The 26,721-nt window shown below is 43.9% G+C and overlaps 1 protein-coding gene across 1 annotated transcript in view; it reads left to right on the top strand.

The window, feature by feature from the left end:
• Positions 1-26,721, top strand: part of PALM2AKAP2 (PALM2-AKAP2 fusion) — a gene marked incomplete at its 5' end in the record, with an annotated part of 366,273 nt that overhangs the window by 204,729 nt on the left and 134,823 nt on the right. The window contains one exon of the mRNA NM_001370841.1: positions 13,562-13,650. Within this exon, the coding sequence (NP_001357770.1) occupies positions 13,562-13,650 (89 nt within the window). The remainder of the gene's footprint in view (positions 1-13,561; positions 13,651-26,721) is intronic.

Below are 26,721 nucleotides of genomic sequence, written 5' to 3'. Positions count from 1 at the left end.
GTGTGACTATGGGCAAGTCACTTAACTTCTCTGTGCCTCAGTTCTCTCATCTGTAAAATGGGGATTAACTGTGAGCCTCATGTGGGACAACCTCATTACCCTGTATCTCCCCCAGTGCTTAGAACAGTGCTCTGCACATAGCGCTTAACAAATACCAACATTATTATTATTATAATCTGTTGGATGTCAAGAGGGAGGGCATTCCAGGCTAAAGGCAGGATGTGGGTGGGGGGTCACTGATGAGATCGAGGTACAGCTAGTAGGTTGCCATTAGAGAGCAAGTGTGCAGGCTGGGATGTAGTAGAAAATCAGGGAGGTAAGGTAGGAGGGGGCAAGGTGAGTGCTTCAAAACCTAGGGTAAGGAATTTGTGGAGGGGCAACTACTGGAGGTTCTTGAGGAATGGAGAATCATGGCCTGAACAGACTGAACTTATCCTATGCCGCCTTGACTGCTGCATCAATCTCCTTGCTGACCTCCCTGCCTTCGGTCTTCCTTCTCCCCTCCCCTCACTTCCCCCCCGCGCACTCCCAACTCAGTCCATACTTCACTCTGCTGCCCAGGTTGCTTTCCTTTGTAAAAATAAAAAATTCAGCCCATGTCTTTACAATATTTAACTTTAGCTGCTCTAGTGGTTTGGAACCCACTTTTTAATGCGAGGGTGAGCCTGGAGCATATCAAAGTAGTGATTTTGTCCAGCTCTCTGTTCACACACAGCTGCAGATATAGACACAAACACATACGAATTTAGCTTTATTTCAAGGGAAAGTTTGGAACCTGGACAATCAGTTATTCTATACTTTGAGGGGAGGGGATAGAGGGGAATCTCCTGGACCGGGTCAACCCCTGCACCTAATCCCTCTTCTCCTACACTTAACAACACTGAGGATAGGCAGACTGAAAATTTTATTTGCTGAACAGGAGTCAGAGCCAAACTCAGGGTGGTGTCAATTCCTGCTTGTTGGTCTTTCCCCTTGAGCAGAAAATCAGCCACTCAACTTGAGGGCAGAGGGGACACCTAAGGCCAACTCTCTTTGCCAGGATATCACAGGGAGGAGCCGGGGTAAAGGTAGAAAAAAGTGATTGGGGAAAGGGAAACACAGTCAGGAGGAAATGCAAAGAAATGAGAGCCAAGCCTAAGGGAAGCTCATATCCTGTAGAGAACGAGTAGGAAGAAAAACTCTTCCATGCAATTTCTTCCCCACCCAATGGTTTTCCTCTCCTTGGTATTGATATTCAGCCATGCTTCTGGCTTAGTTTTCCCAAGAGCTCAGGCCATTAAGATGAAAAACAGTTTAGTCTAAGAGAGCATTGGGTTTGGGAGTCGTCAGGAGAAGAACTTTCTTTATTGTAAAGGCCCGTAATTGGGGCCCCACTCTTTCAGGAAATCCTTTGGAAAGGGATATCTGAAAGTAGCAAGCTTGGGGCTGGACACTTATCCAATTGTGGCTTAGCATTCCCAAAAGCTGAATTTAGCAAAGAGTCTGAGTTCTAATCAGTCAATGGTATTTAGTGAGCACTTACTGTGTGCAGAACACTGTACTGAGCACTTGGCAGAGTACATTACAGTGGCACTGAAAGACATCCCTGTCCATGAGGAGATTACAGTCTAGAGGGGAAGACATATTTAGTTAAGGGAAATGGCAGTGTAAGAATATCTACATATGTGCTGTGGGGTATCAGTGTGCTTAAGGGGTACAGATCCTGTTGGAGATAGGATTTTAATAGGGCACTGAAGGTGGGGAGAGTGATCTTGTAAGATACAAAAAGGGAGGAAGTTTTGTGTCAGAGGTGAGAGACTGAGGTACAGAGTGTAGGCTAGCATTCGAGAAGCAAAGGGTACGGTTTAGGATTTAATGGGAGTCAGTGAAGTAAGGTAGGAGGAGAGCTGATTGAATCTCTTAAAGCCAATGGTAAGGAGTTTCTGTTGCAAAAGTGAATATGCAGCCATTGGAAGTTTGGGGGGATTGGGGAGACATGGACTGAACCTTTTTTCTTTTGTTTTTTGGGTGTTTTCTCAAATCTGGAGTGAAGTATGGACTGTAGTGGGGAGAAACAGGAGGCAAGAAGGCTGCTGCACTAGTCAAGGCAGGAAATAAGTGCTTGGATCAGTGTGGTAGCAGTTTGGAGAGAAAAGGGTGGATTCTTGAGATATGAAAATTGGACTGAGATTTCAAGTTAAATTGAATGAGAGATGAGTTGAGGATAATGTCAAGGTTATGGGCTTGTGAGACAATGGTGGTGCTGTCTACAGTGATGGGAAAGTCAGTGGGAGGACAGGGTTTGGGTGGGAAGATGAAATCTCCTTAGGACATGTTAAATTTCAAATGGTGGGACATCCAGGTAGAGATGTCCTGAAGACAGGAGGAAATGAGACTGCGGGGGAGAGGAAGATTGGGGAAATCATAATGTTGGTATTTAAGTGCTTACTATGTGCAGAGCACTGTTCTAAGTGCTGGGGTAGATACAGGGTAATCAGGTTGTCCCATGTGAGGCTCACAGTTAATCCCCATTTTACAGGTGAGGTAACTGAGGCACAGAGAAGTGAAGTGACTTGCCCACAGTCACACAGCTAACAAGAGGCAGAGCTGGGATTCAAGCCCATGACCTCTGACTCCAAAGCCCGGGCTCTTTCCACTGAGCCACGCTGCTTCTCATCTGAGTAGAGGTGGTAGTTGAAGCCATGGAAGTGAATGAGTACGTGGGTGTAAATGGAGAATAAAAAGGGACCCAGAGCTGAGCCTTGGAGTACTCCTATAGTTGGGGTGGGGTGGGGAGGAAGGGACAGGCACAGGAGCCAGCAGAAGAGATTGAGAAATGGGCAGAGGAGAGAAACAGAACAGGACAATGTTGGTGAACCCAAGGTTAAATAACATTTCCAGGAGAAGTGGGTTAGTCCACAGTGGAGAAGTTGAGGAGGATGAGGATGGAGTAGAGACCATTTGGATTTGACAATAAGGAGTTCCTTTTTGACCTTAAAGGAGTGTTTCCATGGAGTTCAGGGGGCTGAGGAGAGGAAGTGGAGGTAGCATATATAGACAACTCACTCTAGGAGTCTGGAAAAGAATAATAAGAGGGACATGGAGTAATAACTGGAGGGCACCATGGGGTTAAGGGAGGGTTTTTGGGTTTTTTAGGATAGGGGATATATGGGTATGTTTGAAAGCAGTGGTGAAGGAGCCTTTGGAAAATGAGCAGTTGAAGATGGAGGTCAGGAAAGGGATAATTGTTAAGGTGGGAAAGGATGGAGTCAGAGGCTCAGGAGGAAGGTTGAATCTGAGGAGGTGGAAGATCTCTTTTTAGAAAGCATTGGGAAAGATGGGAGAGTCAAAGACAGGAGGAGGAAAAGATTGGTGAGGAGGAGGGGAGACTTTAGGGGGACCATGTCCCCAATTTTGTCAATGAAGTGTGTGACCAAGTAATAGCAAGAGATGGGGGCATGGGGATGAGGCTTGAGAGTTAAGGCTGAAATGGCTGGCATGAGTAATGGGCCTGGGGGACAATAAGGATGGAGGGGAGGGAAGAGTTAATCAATTGTGGATTAACTGGATGGATGAAACCAGCCTGGTATCTGAATTTCCAACAGCAGTTTGGCATGGCTCTCTCACAAGAGTGGAGGAAGCATACTATGGACGTGATCCAGGGATGTGGGATGGTGATATGAGTTTGATGGAGGGGTGAGGGAATTGAGTTCAAGGGAGAGGGTGTGGATCTTTTTGTCAAGGTAAATTGGGTAAGGAGAACCAACAAGACAAAATGGTTTTGGGGAGTGGTTAAAGGATCAGAGGTTGTGTAGGGGAGGAGAGAAGGCAAGCCAGGAGTCTGGGGTTAGAGTGGAATTGGTACACAACCTCTAACCTCACCAATTCCATTTCACTAGGTAATCTTGGGTAAACCCTCAGTTTTGTGGCCAAGGTAGTTGTGCATATGAGATGATGTTCCTGAAGGATTTTGAACTCCATGGAAGAAACCTCCTCTCTAACAAATACATATTATCTGAGTATCTCGGTGGACTGCTACTCTTAAACATTTAGTTGAGAGATTTAAAAGAATCGAAAGGGTACAGGCAACCAACATTGGTAAAAATCCATGATATCTGGGGATGGCTGAAGGTAACTGGGTGGGGGCCCTACTCCCCCTCTTTCTTCTCTCTTAACCCCCTCCTCCAATTTTTCATTTATTAAGCAAGTTGGGGATTAGCCCCCATTGTATAATTCTGGCAAATACACAGATGTTACTGTTACAGATGCTGATGTTACTGCTCTGCTTCAGAACATCATTAATGAACACAATGATGAGGCACTTTCCTTTCCATTTCTCCCACCCACCTTTCCCTCTTCACTTCTCTGCTGGGCTGGACTTTCCCACCACAGGAAGCGTCATCGATCGGCTCATCCTCGGGTGGAGTTTCCCGGAGCTGAGTGTTTAAAGGGAAATCATTGTTTGGAAGTTCCAAGAGCAAGAATGCGATCTAATGACTAATCTAATGAAAACTTCTCCCAGAGCAAAGTGGGATTTTTCATTTACCAAGAGGTTATCAGGAAAAAAAAATATATACTTAAAGGGGAATAGAAGGATTTGGCAAACTCGAATTCCCCAAACATGTTTACCTAAAACTTGAAAATAAAGGAGTTTGGGTCTGGGAGTCAGAAGACCCAGTTCTTATCCCAACTCTGCTACTGGCCTGCTGTGTGACTTTGGGCAAGTCACTTAACCTCTCTGTGCCTCAACTTATTTATCTGTAAAATTAGGAATAAGATACTTGCTTGCCTTCTCTCCTCCCCAGGAGGAGACTATGCCTGGTTTGATTATCTAGTATCTACCCACCCCTCCCCCAGGGCTTAGCATAGAGCTTGGCTCTCAGCAAGCTGTTAATACCATTTTTTTAAAAACCTACACTCTAAAACTGTTGTATGAAAGTCAGCTGTCTTTAAGTCTTTCCCCAATGTCATCCTGATTCAGGGCAAGTCAGAATTAATGTATCAGTTTTTCCTTTGGAAAATGGAGCTAATGATGATTATAATAATGGTACTTGTTAAGCACTTACTCTGTGCCAAGCACAGTCCTAAATGCTGGAGTAGATACAAGTCAATCAGGTTGGACACAATCCCTGTCCCAAATGGGGCTCTCACTTTTAATCCCCATTCTACAAATAAGGTAATTGAGGCCCAGAGAAGTGACGTGACTTGCCCAAGGTCACACAGCAGACACTAGGCAGAGCTGGGATTAGAACCCAGGTTCTTCTGACTCCCAGGCCTGTGCTCTATCTACTAAACCACAGTGCTTCTCTGGTGTTTAAGTGCTTACTATGTGCCAAGCACTGAAGTAGATATAATCAAATCAGGCATCAAGCCCCATGAGGAAGAGGGATTCAGTCTAATGTACCTTCTCATAGGGTTAATTGTCAGAATGAATGACATTTTATGTGAAGAGTTCTCATAAACCTCAGGCTACTGAGATTGTTCCAGTAATAAAATAATGTAATCGTCTGGACTATTTGAGGTTTTGTCCAAAATGAGTTAGCGACCTTATCCCACGTTCTCACCAGGAGGGCCAACTTTTCATTTTGAGTTCAGAGGCAGGGCATAAAGAGGGTTGTTGGGCTTTGAAGGAAGGGAAGGAAGAGGGAATAGAAGGGATGGAAAGGTGGGAAGAAGGGGAAGGTGTGGGGGGGGTTGGTGCTGGAGGAGAGAAGGAGGAAGGTAATAGTTCATTTCTGGGCTCGGTTCTGGGTTCCCCTCTGTTCTCCATCTTTACCCACTCTCTTGGAGAACTCATTCATCCCACAGCTTCAACTATCACCTCTACATGGATGATTCCCAAATCTTCCTCTCCAGCCCTGACCTCTATCCTTCGCCACAGTTCACACTTTCTCCTGCCTTCAGGACATCTCATTCATTCATTCAATAGTATTTATTGAGCGCTTACTATGTGCAGAGCTCTGTACTAAGCACTTGGAATGTACAATTTGGCAACAGAGACAATCCCCGCCCATTGATGGGCTTACAGTCTAATCGGGGGAGAAAGACGGACAAAAACAAGACAATGTAATCATGATAAAGAGAATCAAGGGCATGTGCACATCATTAACAAAATAAATAGGGTAATAAAAATATATACAAATGAGCACAGTGCTGAGGGGAGGGGAAGGGGGTGGATAAGGGAAAGGGGGGGGAAGTGGCTTAGCTGAGGGGAGGTGAAAGGGGGGCAGAGAGGGAGCAGAGGGAAAAGGGGAAGCTCAGTCTGGGAAGGCCTCTTGGAGGAGGTGAGCTCTCAGTAGGGCTTTGAAGAGGGGAAGAGAGGTAGTTTGGCGGAGGTGAAGAGGGAGGGTATTCCAGGACAGTGGGAGGACGTGGGCCAGGGGTCGACAGCGGAATAGGCGTGAACGGGGGACGGTGAGGTGAGCGGCAGAGGAGCGGAGCATGCGGGGTGGGTGGTAGAGAGAAGGGAGGAGAGGTAGGATGGGGCAAGGGGATGGAGAGCCTTGAAGCCTAGAGTGAGAAGTTTTTGTTTCATGCGGAGGTTGATAAGCAACCACTGGAGGCTTTTAAGAAGGGGAGTGACGTGCTCAGAGCGTTTCTGCAGGAAGATGATCCGGGCAGCAGAATGAAGAACAGACTGGAGTGGGGAGAGACAGGAGGAAGGGAGATCAGAGAGAAGGCTGACACAATAATCCAGCCGGGATACAATGAGAGTTTGTACCAGTAAGATAGCTGTTTGGATGGAGAGGAAAGGGCGGATCTTGGCGATATTGTAAAGGTGAGACCGGCAGGCATTGGTGACAGATTGGATGTGTGGGGTAAATGAGAGAGCTGAGTCAAGGATGACACCAAGGTTGCGGGCTTGAGAGACAGGAAGGATGGTCATACCATCCACAGTGACAGGGAAGTCAGGAAGAGGACAGGGCTTGGGAGGGAAGATAAGCAGCTCAGTTTTGGGCATGTTGAGTTTTAGGTGGGTGTCTCTACTTTAGATGCCCTCCCAACACCTCAAACTTTGCATATCTAAAACAGAAATTCTCCTCCTGTCTTTCCCATCACTGTAGACAACATCACTATTCTCCCTGTGTCCCAAGCCTATAACCTTGGTGTTATCCTCGACTCATCTCCACTAGGCCAACGTTGCGTCCTTATACCTTTGCCTATTCCTACATTTCCCCTAGAGGAGTCTGGGTTCCCACTGGGGTGCCAACCGTTGTTTCTGCCCCACTCACCTGTATCTGATACTCCTTGCACCTAACCAAGGTCCAAGTCAGTTTTCCTCAAGAACTGGAGCAGAGCTCAGAATCCACTCACATGCTGCCTCTCGGCTAACTGCAGGGGCCTAAAAGCAAAGCCCTTTTATGTGTGCATCAACAAAGGGTCATTTCTCCAACTGCCAAAATTAGACATTAACTTTAGGATTTGACCCACTAACGTCAAAGGATTTAGATACTGTATGGGCCTAATCTATGCCTGTCTTTGGGTTTATGACTTTCCTTGACAGACTTATGAATATTAATAAAATCAGAGCTAAGGAAATCACTCTTTTGGTCAGTAATGTCGACATCAGTTGCAGGTAGGTGCCTGTTAACTCGTCTGTTGTGCACTGTTAAGCCAGATGTCCTATGAAAACAATGCAGGGTTTATTTTTCCAGGATAACTGCTATTAAGCACTAGTGGATACCTAATAAGGCGGCATCCCAAATTCATCTTCATCTCCAATTATCCCAGCTTCCTTTTTTCCTATAAATCTGCATGTGCGTGCCTCTTGAGACAGGCTCTTAGCTCAACCTCATATTTATTGTTCTGTATTTCTACTGTGGAACTCCTGTCAACCATCTAATTCTATTCACGGCTGAAATCAACAGCAAATAAAAGGAAACAAATAATTCAGCAGAGCACTGCAAGTGAAAGCAGATCAAAAGTATCTGAGCCAGAGAGTGCTGATAGAATTGCCCTGCGGCAGCTCTGGTTGATTTATTTCTTCTGGGCTGCCCAGATGACAAGAAAAATAGAAACTAATCAGAATAGTAATATTGGATGAGTCCATCCATCCATTTTTAAAGGATCTTCAGGGAAATCGTCCCTGGCGGGTTGCCTTAACATTACTTGGCCACAGTACCAAGGTACTTTTAATCTAATGGTGGCATAGAAGCCTTCTGATGCATGGAAATGCTCAGTGGCTTTTCCCTTTCCAGTGTAAGCTTGCAATCTGAAGGGGGAAGTATTTGGAGTGCATACTTATGGGGAGAGAGCAGTTATTTGAATGGCTCTAAGTAGTGTATTCAAGGGAGAGAAACAATAAGAATCGGAGCCAGAGGACAAAAGCGAAAGAAAAGAACACCAGTTTTCTAACTGTGAAACCCTGACCTATGTATTTAATCGGTGGTGTTCAAAAGGGGTTGAGTAGACCTGTCTCATTTCCTTTAGGTCAAACACCCTTTTTGTCCAGACCTTCTTAATCTCCAGGGTCAGCTTTAGACTTTCAAGATCATGTGGTCTGGCTTTTTTTTAAAAAAAAAATAGTTTTGTTTGTTTTTGAGGCTTTTTTTGGTGTGGCTTTTTTTTTTGTAGGAGTGATGTACTCCAAGGGATAGAGGAAGGTCTTGGGGGAGTTAGAAGCTGAAAATCTCAACCACTGGAAGTGGAATCTGGTAGAGAAGTAGATGTTTTACACATATACCCAGCCTGAAAACCATGTGACATATCAATTACCATGCCAAAATTAACTAAGAGTAACATTGAAGCAAGAGAGTTAGATTTAACATACAGAGGAATTTCTTGTAAGAATAATTAAACTCTGGAACATGACACAGAGAGACACTGGAATCTCATTCTTGGAACTTTTATTATTATTTATTATTGTTATTATATTAAGCACTTACTATATGCCAAGAACTGTTCTAAGTGCTGGGGTAGATAAAAGTTAATCAGGTCAGACACAGTCCCTATCTCACAGGGGGCTCTAAATAGGAGGGAGAACAGGGATTGTGTCCTTTTACAGATGAGAAAACTGAAGCCCAGAGAAGTTACAACCCAGCAGGTAGGTGGCAGAGCTGGGATTAGAACCTGCGTCCTCTCACCTCCAGGCCCATGCCCTTTCTGCTGGGCCTTATGTTAGTCTAACTCTTTTTGGGCCAAATTTTTACTCTCAAAACATGGGTCCCAACTTTTCATTTTGAGTACAGGAAGGAACTTAGGGAGGGCCAATAGAGGGCAAGGGCTTCCAGATCCTTAGCCAGAATGAGGCTGGGATCCAGCTTAAAGCCTGTAGGGCAGTAACTTCAAGGCACAGCCACAGCTCTTCCAGGACTGGGATGAGGTACATGGTTAACTGACCCTCTTGCACCCCTGGAGCCTTGAGAGCCTTTAACAGACTTGGCACACAGAGAAAATCAGCAACACAACAGCAACTACTCCAGCTACGACAGGAATCACATCCTTCCAGTGGGGCTCCACCTATACTACCATTACAGCAACTAGAGATGATATTTAAGTGTTACTATGTGTGAGGCACTGTACTAAGCTCTCGGATACAAACAAGTCGAGTTGGACACAGTGTCTGTCCATGCGGGCCTCACAGTCTCAATCCCCATTTTACAGATGAGGGAATTGAGGCACAGAGAAATGAAGTGACTTGCCTTAGGTCTCACAGAAGATAAGTGGCGGAGCTGGAATTAGAACCCATGACCTTCTGACTCCCAGGCCCATGCTCTATCCACTAGGCCGTGCCGCTTCACTGGTCTAGAGGCTCAAAGCTGTTGAGGCAGAGGAACCAGTCCCATCAGGACTTGATTCCCCTTCTGTCTACTCAGACCCAGAATCCCACGTGGGACAGGGAGTGTGTCTGACCTGATTATTTTATCTTCCCTAGCATTTGGCACAGAGGAAATAATAAATACCTCCGAGTACATTGCTTTGTTGTTGTTCGTCTTGGGAAGAATTTCCATTGACATTCTGAACTATAATCATGAGCAAATTTTTAGTTTATCACTAGAGTATGTAAATAATAAACAATACCTAATTAACATCACTATGGAAGCCAGGCCAAGGCATTTATAATCCCAGTTATGCAAACAAAACTCTCACTAATTTCGGTGCAAGCAACTATAATAGCTGAGCTGGATTAATTCTCCTGTGGGACTGAGGCTATTGGATTTTTGTGGGCCCTGTATACAAGTTGGTGGTTTTGGGGTTTCCCTCCCCCCCACTAATTAAAACTAAGTGATCACAACTCTAGCATCAAAACTATTAACACTACAGTTGCCTCAATCATCCAGCATTCTGTTGCTACAATTCAGTCTTAAAACATGTAGAATAGTTTGAGCAGCTGTGTGTGTGTGTGTGTAACTTTACTAAAATTATGTATAACCCCCACTCTCTAATGTACACTATCTTGTGTGTGTATAATTATGGATCTGTTAGTGAGGGGACTTCCCTACATCATAGGCTGAGGCACAGGACTGTAGCCCCTAAGTCTCCTATGTTAATTCATCCCAGTGGAACTCCAAAATAATTTGGCATGCAAACATTTGTGTGTTCAAGTAGCTTCCCTATATCATTTATTCTCCTTCCCCTCCCACAACTTCAAAGGCTTATTTCCTTAGGAGAAAAAAAGTCCAGAAACCAGATGTGCTCGATGATCAGTTCCATTTTTTTTTCCTGAATAAAAGAGGTTAGACATCACTCTCCTAGGGATGATTTATGTGCAGTCTCACCCAGCCATAGGAGGATGGGCCAGAATAGGCAATATCCTAAGATTCTTTCCAAACCTATGCTTCTCCTAGTGGATCACCTCCTTCAAATTCACACTTGTGCCTCCCAATTGTTTTTTCCAAGGGCTTCTTCTCCCCCTCCCCCTCAACAGGCTTCCTTTATGCTAGTAAGCCACATTTTTTTTCTTACTGCCTCCTACCCACCTCCCCTTCCCCGACAAGGAAAATACTTTTAACCATGCTTAACAAGAAAGTTCTTGCTTTGATATGGGACAAAGAAACGATGCTTAGGGGTAGACTGGGCAACTTCCTTTCATACATCTTACCTAGCTCAGGCCACTTGAGCCTGCTGTGGAGAGTGAATTTGTATAACAGGCTAGACCTCTTTGGTCCTGAATCTAATGATAATTGTGGTATTTGCTAAGTGCTTACAATGTCTGGCACTATAATAAACTCTGGGGTAGGTACATGGTAATTGAGTTGGACACAGTCCCTATCCCATGTGGAGCACTCAGTCTCAATCCCCATTGTACAGGTGAGATAATTGAGACACAGTGAAGTGACTTGCTTAAAGTCACACAGCAGACAAATGGCAGAGGTGGGATTAGAACTTGGTTCCTTTTGACTTCCAAGTCCATATTCTGTTCATTAGACCACCCTATTACACAATAGCACATGGAAGAATAAATTCAGTACATAGGGTTGTGCCTGTGTTTGTTTTTTTGTTTCTTGGTGTTTTGTGTGATTTTTTTTTTTGGCAGTGGTGGGGGTCACATGCAGTGCTTTTATGGGCAGTAATTGCAGACTGTGACCAAGATAGAAATTCTCAAAATTTAGTTGCATTCTGACTACCCAGCTGGAGAATTTAGATACTTCATATAGAATGAGCCCATGTCTTCTAAAAGGATGAACTGAGGGCTGGATTCCCTTAGGCTAGGAAAGGTGAACCAAAGACATATTCATCAGTGGTATTTACTGAGTACTTACTGTGGGTAGAGCACTGTACTAAGTGCTTGGGCAAGTACAATATGATAGAGTTGGTAGATGTGTTCCCTGCCCACAATGAGCTTACAGTCTAGAGGGGGAGACAGACATTAATATAAAATGATGTATAATATGCAATTTATAAATATGTACATATTTGCTGTGGGGCAAATATCAAATGCCCAAAAGTCACAGATCCAAGGGTATGGACGATGAACCTGGGCAAAGAGGGTTTAATCAGGGAAGGACTCTTGGAGGAGGTGGGGTTGGAAGGCCTGATGGTGGGGTGGGGAGATTGGTGGCCTGGCTTATATGAAGGAGGTGGTAGTTCCAGCCCAGAGGGAGGATGTGGGAAAGGGGTTGGCAGTGAAATAGACATGGGGGAGCAGTGAGCAAGCTGGTGTTAGAGGAGTGATGTGTATGGGCTGGGCTGTAGAAGGAGATCCAGACGTCTGGGGATCAAAGGCCATAATCTCCCCAAGCACCATTTCCCCATGCCTTTTCCTACAAGAAGTGTATTGGTATCCAGGGAAAAATCCTGCCCTCCACCCCCAAAAAGCCTTGTTTTGTTCATGAAAGTTGCAGGAATGAAGATGTCACAGGACTGAATTTTCATTTCAGAAAAATTTGCATTTCATTTAGTAATCTACTTGTCCTGGGCAAGATGATGACAATAATTGTGGTATTTAAGCACTTACTATGCACCAAGCACTGGGGTAGTTGCAACATAGGTCAGACACCTTCCTTGCCCAAAATTGGGCTCAGGAGAGGGATAACAGGTATTCATTATCGTACAGATGAAGAAGTTGTGCCTCAGCTTTCTCAAGTGATTATCCAAGGTCACGAAACAGACGAGAGGTTGAGCCAGGATTAGAACCCAGGTCTGTGCTCTGTCCATTAGGACCCCTCTGTTTCTCCTTTTAATACCTTTACTAAGTAGTTTCTGACCACTTAAATATCTCCTGCAATTGTGGAAGAAGAATAATGTTCAATTACTTGAAATGGTGGCATTAGAGTACTATAAGCCTATTGAAATAACTGCTGTGTGGGAGGAAAAATGCATGTCATTGTATCATTGGAATGTACTTATTCTCATTTAAATCTGTACATATGTAGTTCATAAACTGATAGGTCCTTTTATACAAAGCCAGCAAATTATGGAAAAATGACAAGGGTCATTTACCTAATCTCGGTTGGTTCCAAATATTTGTTTTGATGCTTCTGGCCTACTAGATGCTCTATTGTGATTTAATAAAAATTTTAAGCACATTAAGCAATAGTAATATCCTCTGGTGCCTTTTCTCAGATGGAGAAGATTTTCTTATGTTTCATGACTATCCCTTGTCTTGAGGGTGGAAGCAATATGATCTTTTTACATGCTATATTTTCATGCTTAGTTGTGATCTAATTTTTGTGAGAACAAGTTTGCTGGATTTTTCTAATGAATCAAAAAAATAAAAGGAGTATAAAAGTAAGCTGTTAATACATAGTACCTCATTCTTTTTTTATGGTATTTGTTTCAGCGCTAGACCAAGTGCTGGGGCAAATTCAAGCTAATCAGCTTGGACACAGTCCCTTTCCCACATGGGGGCTCATAGTCTTAATCCATTTTACAGATGAGGGAACTGAGGCACAGAGAAGCTAAGTGACTTGCCTAAGGTCACAAAGCAGACAAGTGGCCAAGCCCAAATTAGAACCTGCATCCTTCTCTCAGGCCCATTCTCTATACACTGGGCCATGCTGCTTCTCTAAGCATAAACAAAGAGCTAGCCCTTCTCAATATATATGTGTACGTACACACACATACATTTGTGTGTGTATGTATATATAGATTTATATATATATGCACTCATTTTGCTCATAGAACTCTTTTTTCTTTACAGATGAAAAGAGGGATGAAGATCTGTGTTCTGGAAGCCAGAGACCATTCGGCTATAGGTTTGAAAGTTCTGATGTTGAAATGACTTTAACAGTAAGTGCCTTTTATCTAGACTTTGCCTCAAGCCATGGATACTAATGTATGCCCTTAGAAAAAGCACATTTTACTATTTGTTGGGAAAATGATTCTGCAAGCAGTGCTCTTATGTGGGGAAACTAAATATTGGTGTTCCTGGTTCATCAGTTCAGATGGCAAGCTGCAGGGATTTCTTTATAGGTATTTCAGAAACTGAGTTTAGAGTTTCTGATGGGTTCTGAATGACAAAAAAAATCTTTGAACCAGACTGTAAAAAAAAAAAAATGAAAACCCCAAGAAAACAAAAAACAAGAACTTTTTAATATAGTCCCGCTAGACAAATACCCCCATGTAAGCTAATGTTTTTGCCTAAGGCAATATAAAAATTTTGAAAAACCAGAACAGGGACAAAAGTCCCAATTTGGTGCCTCAAGTGTGGGAACCAGTTTGTGCCTTTCTTTGCCTAGAATATCCCTCCTTTTTCCATCCCTGTTTCCCTTTACCTTGCACATGGATTATTCAGGTCCAGAGAAAGAAGGTTCTGAGAGATGGGGACTAGTCTGGGACCCATCTCAGAAGTAAGAGAAGATCTTCCCCTTGATTCCTTATTCTCTTCTTCAGTCTGATGCTGAATCCTGTCTGGTTTTTCTCCACAACATTTTCCCAGATCCTCCCCTTCTTCTCCTTTCACCACCCTGGTCCAGGCTCTCATTACACCCTACTATATCAGTCTACTACTGGTTTCCATGCCTTCAGTCTCTCTACTTCTCTGCTGCTTGGCTCATCTTTCTAAAACATTGTTCTTCACATATGGTTACCCAGTCATCTTTGCATCAAGCAGAAACTTCTGACCAGTGGCTTTAAGGCACTCCATCAGCTCTCTTCCTCTTACGTTTCCATTCTTCTTTTACTCCCCAGCTCAAACTCTCCAATCCTCTGAAACGAATCTTCTTGCTGTGCCTCACACTTGACTGTTTATGCCTCTGACCTGTCCCGTCCTGTTTCCTTCCTAATAGGCCCTCCTCATTCAGCTCTACTAGACCCCAGATCTCCCCATCTTCAAAGACCATCTGAAATCCCACCTCCTCCAGGACACTTGCTCCAATTTATTTTCCCTACTCCTTGGGTCACATCCTCCTCCTTATCTCAGCACTTTGGCACACACTGATATACATACAATAGTATATGAGTACTTGGTTCAATCATATTGAGCACTTACTCTGTGCAGAGCATTGTACTAAGCGCTTGGGAGAGTACAGTATAACAGTAAACAGACATTACCAGACCACAGCGAGGCTTGCTTACTTCCCATTTGTAAAGAACTTTGTCTGACTCCCCTGTTGGGTCGAATTGGGAATTGCATACTTTCACAAATGCTTTCTGTATATCCCATTATTGTTGGTGTTGGGAAATCCATTCAATAAATTAACCAGATTAGAGAGGGGTTAGCACCTCCAGGGGGCAGGGGCCTAAAAGGGGTTTGGTTCAAGAAGAAGAGGAGCAGAGAACAGGGAACACAGAAAGGGAGAAAAGGAAATGAGGGGAGGAAAGAGCAAGGAAGAATGAGAACGGTAGGATCACAAGTGAGGCCTTCGCTCCCATTTTACTAACATTACTAGTGCCGCTATCCTCTCCGATGTGTGGCTATTTGCCACATCCAAACTGGCCTTTCCAGTCCCACCGGAAACTGCCACCGTAGTGAAGATGGTGGCAGCAGTGGTGGCCATTGTCACCGCAGAAGGAGGGAGCAGTGTAAAAGCCACTGCTGCTGTCACTGCTGCCACTGAAGATTTCTGTCCTTCACTCTGGTCTAGAACAGGGCCCTAACGAGCCCTGCTCTAGGTCTTCCAGATTTGGGGACTGAACCCCAAAAAGTGATTATGACATCTGGTCACCCTACCGGGTGCTACCTCCCAGTAGCAACGGAGGCTGTGGGAACTAGGAGGCCCAGGCAAGATCAGGAGTCGGTGCCACACTGACTCCAGTGGTTCTGAACTGGTGCTAGACTTGGAATCCACCCTAGCCATTCTCCCCTCAGCTTACTCTCTCTTACCCTCCTCCATTTCCACAGTAATCCTCTGAGGGGAACTTCATTTGCATCTAGTAGAGCTAGCAGAGGAGGGAAAATAAACTTTCTTTCTGGTTTCATTTTAAATTCCAATTTTCCTGAATACCTAGCATAGGAAGACAAACAAAAACACCCCTTTAACTTCATAAATTCACAGAAATCATTTAGCTGGAAGAACTGTTAAGCTACCAGTATAAGGATAGAAAATCTTGCTTATGAAAACACAGGAATGTAAGCAATCTGATTCATATGCATTGTGATATCTGGTTAACAGTATTTATCGAGCTTCTACTGTTCACAGAACATTCTATTAGGTGACTTAAGGCCCACTTTACCCATCTTCAAAGCCCTCCTAAAGTCATATCCCTTCCAAGAAGATTTATCTGACTAACCTCTCTTCTCCCCACCCTATTCTCCTTCCCTTTTGCATTGCCTTTGAACTTGGGTCTGTATCTCTTAAGCACTCTGATATTCACCTCAACCCTGCAGCACTTATGTGCATATGTCCCTATACTCTGCCCTTTCCTTATCTGTAATTTATTTTACTGTCTCCTCTACTAGATTGTAAGTTCCTTGAAGGGAAGGATCATATCTACCAACTCTAGTGTACTATACTCTCCCAAGTACTTACTACAGTCTGCCACTTGTCAGCTGTGTGACTGTGGGCAAGTCACTTAACTTCTCTGTCCTCAGTTCCCTCATCTGTAAAATGGGGATTAAGACTGAGCCTCACGTGGGACAACCTGATTACCCTGTATCTACCCCAGCGCTTAGAACAGTGCTCTGCACATAGAAGTGCTTAACAAATACCAACATTATTATTACTCAGGACACAGTTAAGCACTCAATAAATACCACTGAGTGAAGAAAATTCAGAAGCATTATAAAATGCCATCCTTGCCCTTAGTCAAATGTTAAATATATCACTGTCAAAATCAAATCTAGCTCATTCAACTCAGCAAATAAAACTATCAAAAAAGAAGTCTTCAAAAGTATATGTTTTGTTATGTGATGACCTCTTTCTAAAATATTGAATTCTGTCCTCCATGGGACTAGCTCAGGAGTGTGTGGGTAGAATTTAAACTGCTAGCAGATCTTTATAATAGGAAGGCTGAATCAACACTGTCACACAAATTAGAAAAAAAATGGCAAAATGCTGTCACAGGGAAACCGAATAAAGGCTTGGCTAACACCCTGATCAATCTGAAAAGAAACTAACCATGTAAGCTATCCACAGTTAAAATTTTCATTCACGTTTTGTTTGCTTTAGCACATTGCAGGGATGAGTTTGTGTTTTTGGTGTATAGATGAAGACTTCAAACAAATCCTGGCTGTGGGTTCTGTGCAGCAAAATCACTTGCAGTAATTTTCTGAGAAGAGAAAAATGTTCTCAATCATAGTGCATTCCAAATATGTTACTTCAGTTTCTGCCTATGATTCTGAAATTCATGTTGTTAATTGCACATAAAGGCATTGTCCATTCTGACAAACTAAAGAACTTGGCTGCAAAAAAAATTATTGGGAAAAGGATGGAGAAATCTGAAAAATGAGAAAATTATCTTGTTGGTAAAGTTTTCCCATTTTTCAGATTTCAGATGACTCTAGGTGGGAAAAATTCAAAATCTAAAGCTCCTCTCAGTTGGAAGAGCAGCATATTCTTCGTTATAGCAAAGTAAGCTAGTCTCTTCCATGCTGTGAATAGAAGCTTCAGGAAAAGAAAGCTAGATGTCTTAATTAGGCCAACTGTCTGCCTTATTACTAGACATGTTTATATTTCCTTAAAATAAAAAAAAGTGTAGAATTCTGGTATTTTTTATTATGGGATAGGTGAAAAGCACCCAATGGCTGTGTATGCATGGGGCAAAATTGACATTTTTTTGAAGACAAATCCCCAAAACCATTTTTTTTAATGGAAAAATAACCTTACATGCTATTTTGAATAGGAAAAAGACATTTTTGTTCAGTACTTGAGCAATTTTTGAAAATCAAACCAATGTTCCCCAATTGGGATTATTATCACTAAGCTGATAATAGTATTAATTGAACACTTACTGTGTGTAGGGCACTGTTCTAAGCACTTGTAGAGTACAGTGTAATAGAGCAGGTAGTCAGGATCCCCTCCCCTTAAGGAGCTTAAAATCTGGGTGGGGGAGATGGACATTAAATTACTGATAGGGGAAGCAACAGGGTATAAAGTCTTTGTAGGATAAGTGCCGTGGGGCTGGGGTAATAAAGTGCTTGAGGAGTACAGACCCAAGTGCATAGATGATGCAAAAAGGAGGACAAATATGGTGGGGCGATAAGAGGTTAGGGAAGGTTTCATTGAGGAAACGTGATTTTGGGGGGACTTCTACATCCAAGTTGGTGCAGGTACATACCTAGATTTCATCCCACAGCATGCTGGGACAAATGGTATGGAAATGACAATGTTGGAGTACTTTAACCCCTTTCCCTCTCATCCTCTGTTTTCATGATCAAGAAAGAAGGGGGAGACAAGCAAGCTTGGGGGGTGTCATGATGTACTGCTTCTTGTGTTTATCTTCTCTCATTTGATATCAGCTCTTTGTCAGGCAGGGAATGGGTTACTTGGTTATTCTGTACTTGCCAATACATAGTACAGATCGTTGCACTCAATGGGTGCTCAGTAAATCCTGTTTCTACTATTGAAAATGATTTGGGTAGCCTTTTCAGTCAATCAGTATTATGAGTACTTACCATGTGCAGAACACTGCACTAAGCTCTTGGGAGAGTACAACAGAATTAGCGGACATATTCCCTGCCCATAATGAGCTCATAGTCTAGAGGGAATGTTGAAAATAAAACTAGTTTTGTTTTCAAAAGAAAATGGAGATTTGCAACTAGTTCTTTTTCTTGCTCTGGTTTATGTGGATTGACTAAAGTGGTTTGAAGTCATGTAACAAAGATTTCTTTTTTTTTTTTTTTTACCGCCCCCTGAGTGAACTGAGGATTTGCATGGTTGACATGTCATGCCTGTCTCAAATCTTCCCTTCTCATTTTGCAAAAGGAAATGTAGCAAAACTTGATTTTTTAAAATTCAGAATGAACATATTCTGTTGCACTGAAACTATCCGAAGATCATTTAAAAGGTAGCAAGATCAGATATTAAGTTCAAAGTAGGACATGCCTGACTAAACAGGCAGTAGGATCTTTTCAAGGGAGAAAAATGGTCTAATCCTGTTTTTGCTTTTTAGATAACTTTCCTTCCCAGTGGCACATCAGTCTTCCTTGGAAATGCTTCAGTGCTAAATGCCTTACATTCCATCTTTCCCCCACTCCAAAACTCTGGGCAAATGTAGTGATGCTCAAATAGGGGAACCAAAGAGAAAGCTCCATGAAACTCCTCCTCAGTCACAGCCACACCAGGGACTGAAGGACAGTTTTAGCTGACTCTAGTGAGGTGCAGTCCTAGGGTTCTTGGGGTAACCTCCATGGTTTTTGTTTTTATTAATCAGTATTTGTTCAGCACTTAGTATGTGCCAGGCACTGTACTCAGCACTGGGGTAGAAATAAACTAATCAGGTTGGACACAGTCCATGTCCCATATGGTAAGACGAGGTTATTGAGGCACAGAGAAGTTAAGGAACATTCCCAAGGTCATGCAGCAGACAAAGTGCTCAATAAATACTACTGAATGAAAGTGGCGGAGCTGAGATTAGGACCCAGGTCCAATGACTCCCAGGCCTCTGGTCTTTCCACTAGGCCATGATGCTTCTCATGCTGCTATGGTGGCACTAACAGCTCATGACCTCAGAAATATTAGGTTGATATTCACCCTCTCTCCACCCCATTCAGGCAAGGACAGTTCTGGAATTTTTTTTCTGTGAAAGAAGAAAACCGATCGCCTTTTCTCATTTACTAACATACTATTGCTGACAGAGAATGTTAGTTTTTTTAACTGCATATATTTTAAGTAATTTTTGACATCTCTTTTGGGAATGGACACTTAGAGCTTTCATAGAGGAATGTGACTGAAACTGGTGTTCTGCACTCTGGACAAACATGAGAAAATTCTTAATTGCATTTAGTCCGTGGGAAGGTCTTGGCTGTGGTTTCTCTGATCCTATATAGGTTCCCAAACCTAGGCAAGTGAGATGTGCTTCCATTGATGTGATGGCAAATGAGTATAAAAACAGAACAGTTCTACTGAGGTGTTTACCCCTTGAACTAATGATTAGTTTCTCTACCAGTGGATTTTTAAAATACCTTTTATATAAATCCACAAATGCTTTTATTCTCTTGGAAGTTTTTCCCTCAATTTATTGGGAGCCATTTTATAGTTACTGGTACTTCTTGCAGACTCCTTTATGCTATAATGGTTGCTCAGGAAATGCTTGTTGATGATGATCCTGAAATTTCAGTAATATCATGCCTCCACCACTAAGTGACATTCCAGATGTTTTGAACTGAAGTGGCACTTCGATGAACTGGCTTAAAAAATCAGAGGGTATTCAAGAAAAATACATATATTATTGTCATTTTGTATTCATTCATTCATTCGTTCAATAGTATTTATTGAGCGCTTACTATGTGCAGAGCACTGTACTAAGCGCTTGGAATGAACAAGTCGGCAACAGATAGAGACAGTCCCTGCCGTTTGACGGGCTTACAGTCTAATCGGGGGAGACGGACAGACGAGAACAATGGCAATAAATAGAGTCAAGGGGAAGAACATCTCGTAAAAACAATGGCAACTAAATAGAATCGAGGCAGTGTACAATTCATTAACAAAATAAATAGGGTAATGGAAATATATACAGTTGAGCGGACGAGTACAGTGCTGTGAGGATGGGAAGGGAGAGGTGGAGGAGCAGAGGGAAAGGGGGAAAAGAGGGTTTAGCTGCGGAGAGGTAAAGGGGGGGTGGTCGAGGGAGTAGAGGGAGAAGAGGAGCTCAGTCTGGGAAGGCCTCTTGGAGGAGGTGAGTTTTAAGTAGGGTTTTGAAGAAGGGAAGAGAGGTAGTTTGGTGGAGGTGAAGAGGGAGGGTATTCCAGGACAGTGGGAGGACGTGGGCCAGGGGAAAACGGCGGGATAGGCGAGACCGAGGGACGGTGAGGAGGTGGGCGGCAGAGGAGCAGAGCGTGCAGGGTGGGCGGTAGAAAGAGAGAAGGGAGGAGAGGTAGGAGGGGGCAAGGTGATGTAGAGCCTCGAAGCCTAGAGTGAGGAGTTTTTTTGTTTGGAGCGGAGGTTGATAGGCAACCACTGGAGTTGTTTAAGAAGGGGAGTGACATGCCCAGAGCGTTTCTGCAGGAAGATGAGCTGGGCAGCGGAGTGAAGAATAGACTGGAGCGGGGCGAGAGAGGAGGAAGGGAGGTCAGAGAGAAGGCTGACAGAGTAGTCTAGCCAGGATATAACGAGAGCCTGTAGCAGTAAGGTAGCCGTTTGGGTGGAGAGGAAAGGACGGATCTTGGCGATATTGTAGAGGTGAAACCGGCAGGTCTCGGTAACGGATAGGATGTGTGGGGTGAATGAGAGAGACGAGTCAAGGATGACACCGAGATTGCGGGCCTGAGAGACGGGAAGGATGGTCGTGCCATCCACAGTGATAGAGAAGTCTGGGAGAGGACCGGTTTGGGAGGGAAGATGAGGAGCTCAGTCTTGCTCATGTTGAGTTTTAGGTGGCGGACCGACATCCAGGTGGAGACGTCCCGGAGGCAGGAGGAGATGTGAGCCTGAAGGGAGGGGGAGAGGACAGGGGCGGAGATGTAGATCTGCGTGTCATCTGCGTAGAGGTGGTAGTCAAAGCCGTGAGAGCGAATGAGTTCACCGAGGGAGTGAGTGTAAATGGAGAACAGAAGAGGGCCAAGAAGTGACCCTTGAGGAACTCCAACAGTTAAAGGATGGGAGGGGGAGGAGGCGCCAGCGAAGGAGACCGAGAATAACCGGCCAGAGAGGTAAGAGGAGAACCAGGAGAGGACGGAGTCCGTGAAGCCAAGGTGAGATAAGGTATGGAGGAGGAGGGGATGGTCGACAGTGTCAAAGGCAGCAAGGAGGATCAGAATGGAGTAGGAGCCATTGGATTTGGCAAGAAGGAGGTCATGGGTGACCTTAGAGAGAGCAGTCTCGGTAGAGTGGAGGGGACGGAAGCCAGATTGGAGGGGGTCTAGGAGAGAATGGGAGCTAAGGCATTCTAAGCATCGATTGTAGACGACTCGTTCTAGGATTTTGGAAAGGAAGGGTAGTAGGGAGATAGGGCGATAACTGGAGGGGGAAGTGGGGTCAAGAGCAGGTTTTTTTAGGATGGGGGAGATGTGGGCATGTTTGAAGGCAGCGGGGAAGGAGCCATTGGATATTGAGTGGTTAAAAATAGAAGTTAAGGAAGGGAGGAGGGCAGGGGCGATGGTTTTAATAAGGTGAGAGGGAATGGGGTCCGAGGCGCAGGTGGAGGGGGTGGCACTTGTGAGGAGGGAGGAGATCTCCTCTGAGGATACTGCAGGGAAGGATGGGAAAGTAGGGGAGAGGGTTGGTGGGGGGGAGGGGGGAGACGGAGGGGTGACTTTGGGGAGCTCAGACCTGATGGTGTTGATTTTCGTGAGGAAATAGGTGGCCAGATCATTGGGGGTGAGAGACGGGGGAGGGGGAGGAACAGGGGGCCTAAGGAGAGAGTTAAAGGTCCGGAACAATCGGCGGGGGTGACGGGCATGGGTGTCGATGAGGGAGGAGAAGAAGTTTTGCCTGGAGGAGGAGATGGCAGAGTTAAGGCAGGAAAGGATAAATTTGAAGTGTGTGAGGTCGGCTTGGTGCTTGGACTTTCGCCAGCAGCGCTCAGCAGCTCGAGCATAGGAGCGTAGGAGGCGGACAGAGGAGGTGATCCAGGGCTGTGGGTTAGTGGAGCGAGAGCGGCGGAGGGGAAGGGGGGCGAGAGAGTCGAGATGAGTAGAGAGGGTGGAGTTGAGAGCGGAGACCTGATCATCGAGAGTGGGAAGTGAGGACAGGGCAGCAAGGTGAGGAGAGATGCTTTTGGAAAGACGGATGGGATCGAGAGAGCGGAGGTCTCTGTGGGGCAGTAGCGAAGATTTGCAGGGGGAGGGAGTGTGAGAGATGAGGCAGGTGAGAAGGTTATGGTCAGAGAGAGGGATTTCAGAGTTGGTGAGGGAGGAGATAAGTGCAGCGGTAGGAGATGACGAGATCGAGGGTGTGACCGAGTCGGTGAGTGGGCGCGGTATGGTGGAGGAGGAGGTCGGCAGAGTCGAGGAGGGATAGCGGGTGGGCGGCAGAGGAGTCGTCGGGTACATCCATATGGATGTTGAAGTCTCCAAGGATCAGAGTGGGCAGAGAGAAGGAGAGAAGGAAGGTGAGAAAGGGGTCAAGGTGGTTGAAGAAGTCGGAGGTGGGACCGGGAGGGCGGTAGATGACAGCGACAAGTATCTGGAGGGGGTGGTAGAGGCGAATGATATGGGCTTCGAAGGAGGGGAAGGAGAGGGAGGGGGGAGGAGGGATAGTGCGGAAGCGGCAACGGGGCGAAAGGAGGAAGCCGACGCCTCCTCCCTTACCAGTGAGTCTGGGAGTGGGAGAAGGAGAGGCCTCCGCTGGAGAGATTTCTCAAGCACTGGAGTAGTTAGAAGTTAATCAGGTCAGACAGTCCCTTTCCTACAGGGGGATCACAGTCTGAGGAGAGGGAATAGGTATCCCCATTTTACAGATGAAACAGACACAGAGAAAGTAAAGTGACCTGCCCAAGATCACACAGCAGGCAACTGGTACAGTCAGGATTAGAACCCAGGTCCTCTGACTCCCAGATCTGTGCTTTTTCCACTAGACCACCTACTCATTTACAAAAATAGAAGATGCAGTGAGATGACATTCATCTTTGCTGTTCTGTAATGGAATAAGAATATTTTATCATTTCTTCATGCAGTTCTTTAGCGAACTGAGGTGAATAATGATGTACACTTAGAATCCAGGCAGGTACTGTGTCTATCAACTCATTTGTATTGTACTCTCCCGAGCACTTAGTAGTGTGTCTGTCACCTGCATTTATTGAGTGCTTACTGTGTGTAGAGCAAGTGCTTGGGAGAGTACACTATAATAATAAACAGACACAATCTCTGCCCACAATGAGCTTACAGTCTAGTGGGGGAGACAGACATTAATATAAATGAATAAATTACAGACATATACATAAGTGCTGTGGAGCTGGGAGGAGTACCTTATACAGAATAAGAGCTCAAATACCATTATCAGTTTAGTGATAAGTCCCAATTCTATGTTATTTGATTTTTAAAAGTTGCTGAAGTATTGATCAAAAATGTGATTTTTCTAGCTGAATCAACATGTAAGGTTATTCTTCCAGTCAGCTGCAAGCAAAGATTCTTGTTCTAACTGGAAGTGGCTTTTCCTCTTCAGTGAATTTGTCTAACTTAGGGTGAACAACCTTCTTCTCGTCTTCATAAAGTACTTTGCATTAGGCGAACTCCATCTAAACTCCTCTATACATCTTTGAATGCCTTTCTCCATCAAGGTTATCTTCAATCACTTTTATAAATTCATCTGTATCCTTTAAAACTGATGCAAGAATCTGAAGCCCAAACTTGTAGTTTTGTAGTAACAAAAAAATCTTTTCTCCTTTTAATGTGCCGGAAATGTTCTGCAAGTAACATCATTGACTGTCCTTGTGCTTGCACACATGATGTGACCCAGAAACATGAAGCTGTAAATCAGAAGTAGGAAAAATATGAGTTGGGGGGTGTCACATTCAGCCCACCAGTTGATTTGATTAGGCCCATCACTCTTTCCAGGAAAAGGAAAATCAAGCAATATAGGTTGGATCCCTGGGGTGGTTGTAACACAATTCAAGGCATCAAGCAATACCAGATGTATCCCCTGATTTTCTCTATCATGAGGTGGCTATAACCTGAAGTATGTCTCTAAGTCTTCTTTCAGTGTGTGTAAATAGCTCTTATTGATCCAACCCAGTTACATAACTATTGGACATCACAATTAATTTGGAATAATCAGTCAGTGGTATTTGTTGAGTGCTGGCTGTATGCAGAAAACAGTTCTAAGCGCTGGGGAGAGTACAACACACTTCTCAGTGACTCAATTCCCTCAACTTAAAATGGAGATTCAATCCCTGTTCTCCCTTCTACTTAAATTAAGTCCCATGTGGGACAGGGACTGTATCCAACCTAATTTTATCTATCCAGCGCTTAGACTAGTGCTGGATGAATACCTTAATAATAGTTATAGGCATTCTCCTTGCCCATAGAGAGCTTAATAATAAATAATAATGTTGGTACTTGTTAAGCGCTTACTATATGCCAAGCACTGTTCTAAGTGCTGGGGTAGATACAAGGTAATCAGGTTGTCCCACGTAGGGCTCACAGTCTTCATCCCCATTTTACAGATGAGGTAATTGAGTCACAGAGAAGTAAGTGATTTGCCCAAGGTCACACAACTGACAAGCAGAGCCATGATTAGAACCCACGACATCTGACTCCCAAGCTCGTGCTCTTGCCACTGAGCCACGCTTCTCCTTAAAGTCTAGAGGGAGAAACAGACATTAATGTAAATAAATTTTAGGTGTGTCTGAGGGTCTAGTGAATATCAAGTGCTTAATAAATTCCAAAGCAATAGTCTGTATAATTTTCATTTGCTCTTTATCCGCCTTTTGCCCCAATTTTTCTTTTATGTTGAGCTCTCTTGATTATTGGGAAGTTGGGAGGAAGGAAAATTAGCAGAAGGAAAGTACTTCCCTTTGAATCCACTGGATGATTTCTGGATGTTTCATTGGCTGCAAAAATTTACCTTTTATTCTGTATGAACTCCTGTCCAGCCTAATATACATCTCTAAATTCAGCTTTTCATTTAAAATTAGCTAAATGATTGGTCCAGAAGTCACAGTTGTACTTTCCAAATGCTCAGTACAGTGTTCTGCACACGGTAAACTCAATAAATAAAATTGAATGAATCCTTTCTGCACAAAAGTAGTGGGTGTTTTTTTTTTTTATTGCAGTTGGGGCCTCTAGATTGAGAAATGAAAAGTGATATGAGTTCAACATTCTCATAGTCAGTTGATTTCCAGTGCCAATATAAAAGTTTTTTAAAGTATCTAATAAAAGGGTCATGTTAACATGCTAGTTTATATCTATCCATTTTACTTTATCTTATTTCATTGCCCAGGATAAAGTGGAGAAATATTAGATTTTCATTTACAGGGCACAGTATTACTTGATAAATTAGCCCTTAGCCCCTCAATCTTGTTGGTATCTGGTGTTTCATTATTCCACTACAATGATTCAATTATGGGATGAAACAAAGCTATTCTTCCAGCAGATATGATTGGGAGCCTGTGCCTCTTATAGGGGAAAAAACCTTTTCATTGAATTAGAGATATCCAGAAAATGTATTATAAAGCATTTGTTTATTAAAAGCATTAAAATGTATTAAAATTAAAATGCAAACCTTATTAAAGGCACATGTCCTTCAAGAGGCCTTCCCCGGCTAAGGCCTCATTTCCTCTACTCCCACTCCCAACTTCATTGCCCTTGCACTTAGATTTCTACTCTTTATTCACCCTACCCTTAGGTCTGCAGCTCTTATGTACATATCCATAATTTATATTAATGGCTGTGTCCCCCTCTACTCTGCAAGCTCCTTGTGGAAAGGGAATGTGTCTACCAACTCTGTTACATTGTACTCTCCTAAGTGCATCATGCAGTGCTCTGCACACAGTAAGCTCTCAATAAATGTTTGATTGTTCAGAAGGTATTTGTTAAATGCTTACTATGTGCCAGGCACGTACTAAATCTTATATATGGGATTTGAGGAATTGCAGAATGCCAGGATATTTGCAAATCCTGTGCTGTCACCTTCTTTGGCCAGATGGACCAGAATCGACTACCCTAGGGTATCCTCCTGCCATTCAGCCTATGCCGCCACCTAGAAGCCTGGGATGCTGATTAGGGCTGGAAATCGTCAATGGCGGGTCCATTCTCAAACATATGATTGATTGATTCATTATAGTTATTGAGCACTTACTGTGTGCAGAGCACTGTACTAAGCA

Source organism: Ornithorhynchus anatinus, chromosome X3 (assembly GCF_004115215.2).
Source record: "Ornithorhynchus anatinus isolate Pmale09 chromosome X3, mOrnAna1.pri.v4, whole genome shotgun sequence".
Classification (NCBI taxonomy): Eukaryota; Metazoa; Chordata; class Mammalia; order Monotremata; family Ornithorhynchidae; genus Ornithorhynchus; species Ornithorhynchus anatinus.
The sequence above is the reverse complement of the archived record's forward strand: the minus strand, read 5'-3'. Positions and strand labels throughout refer to the sequence as shown.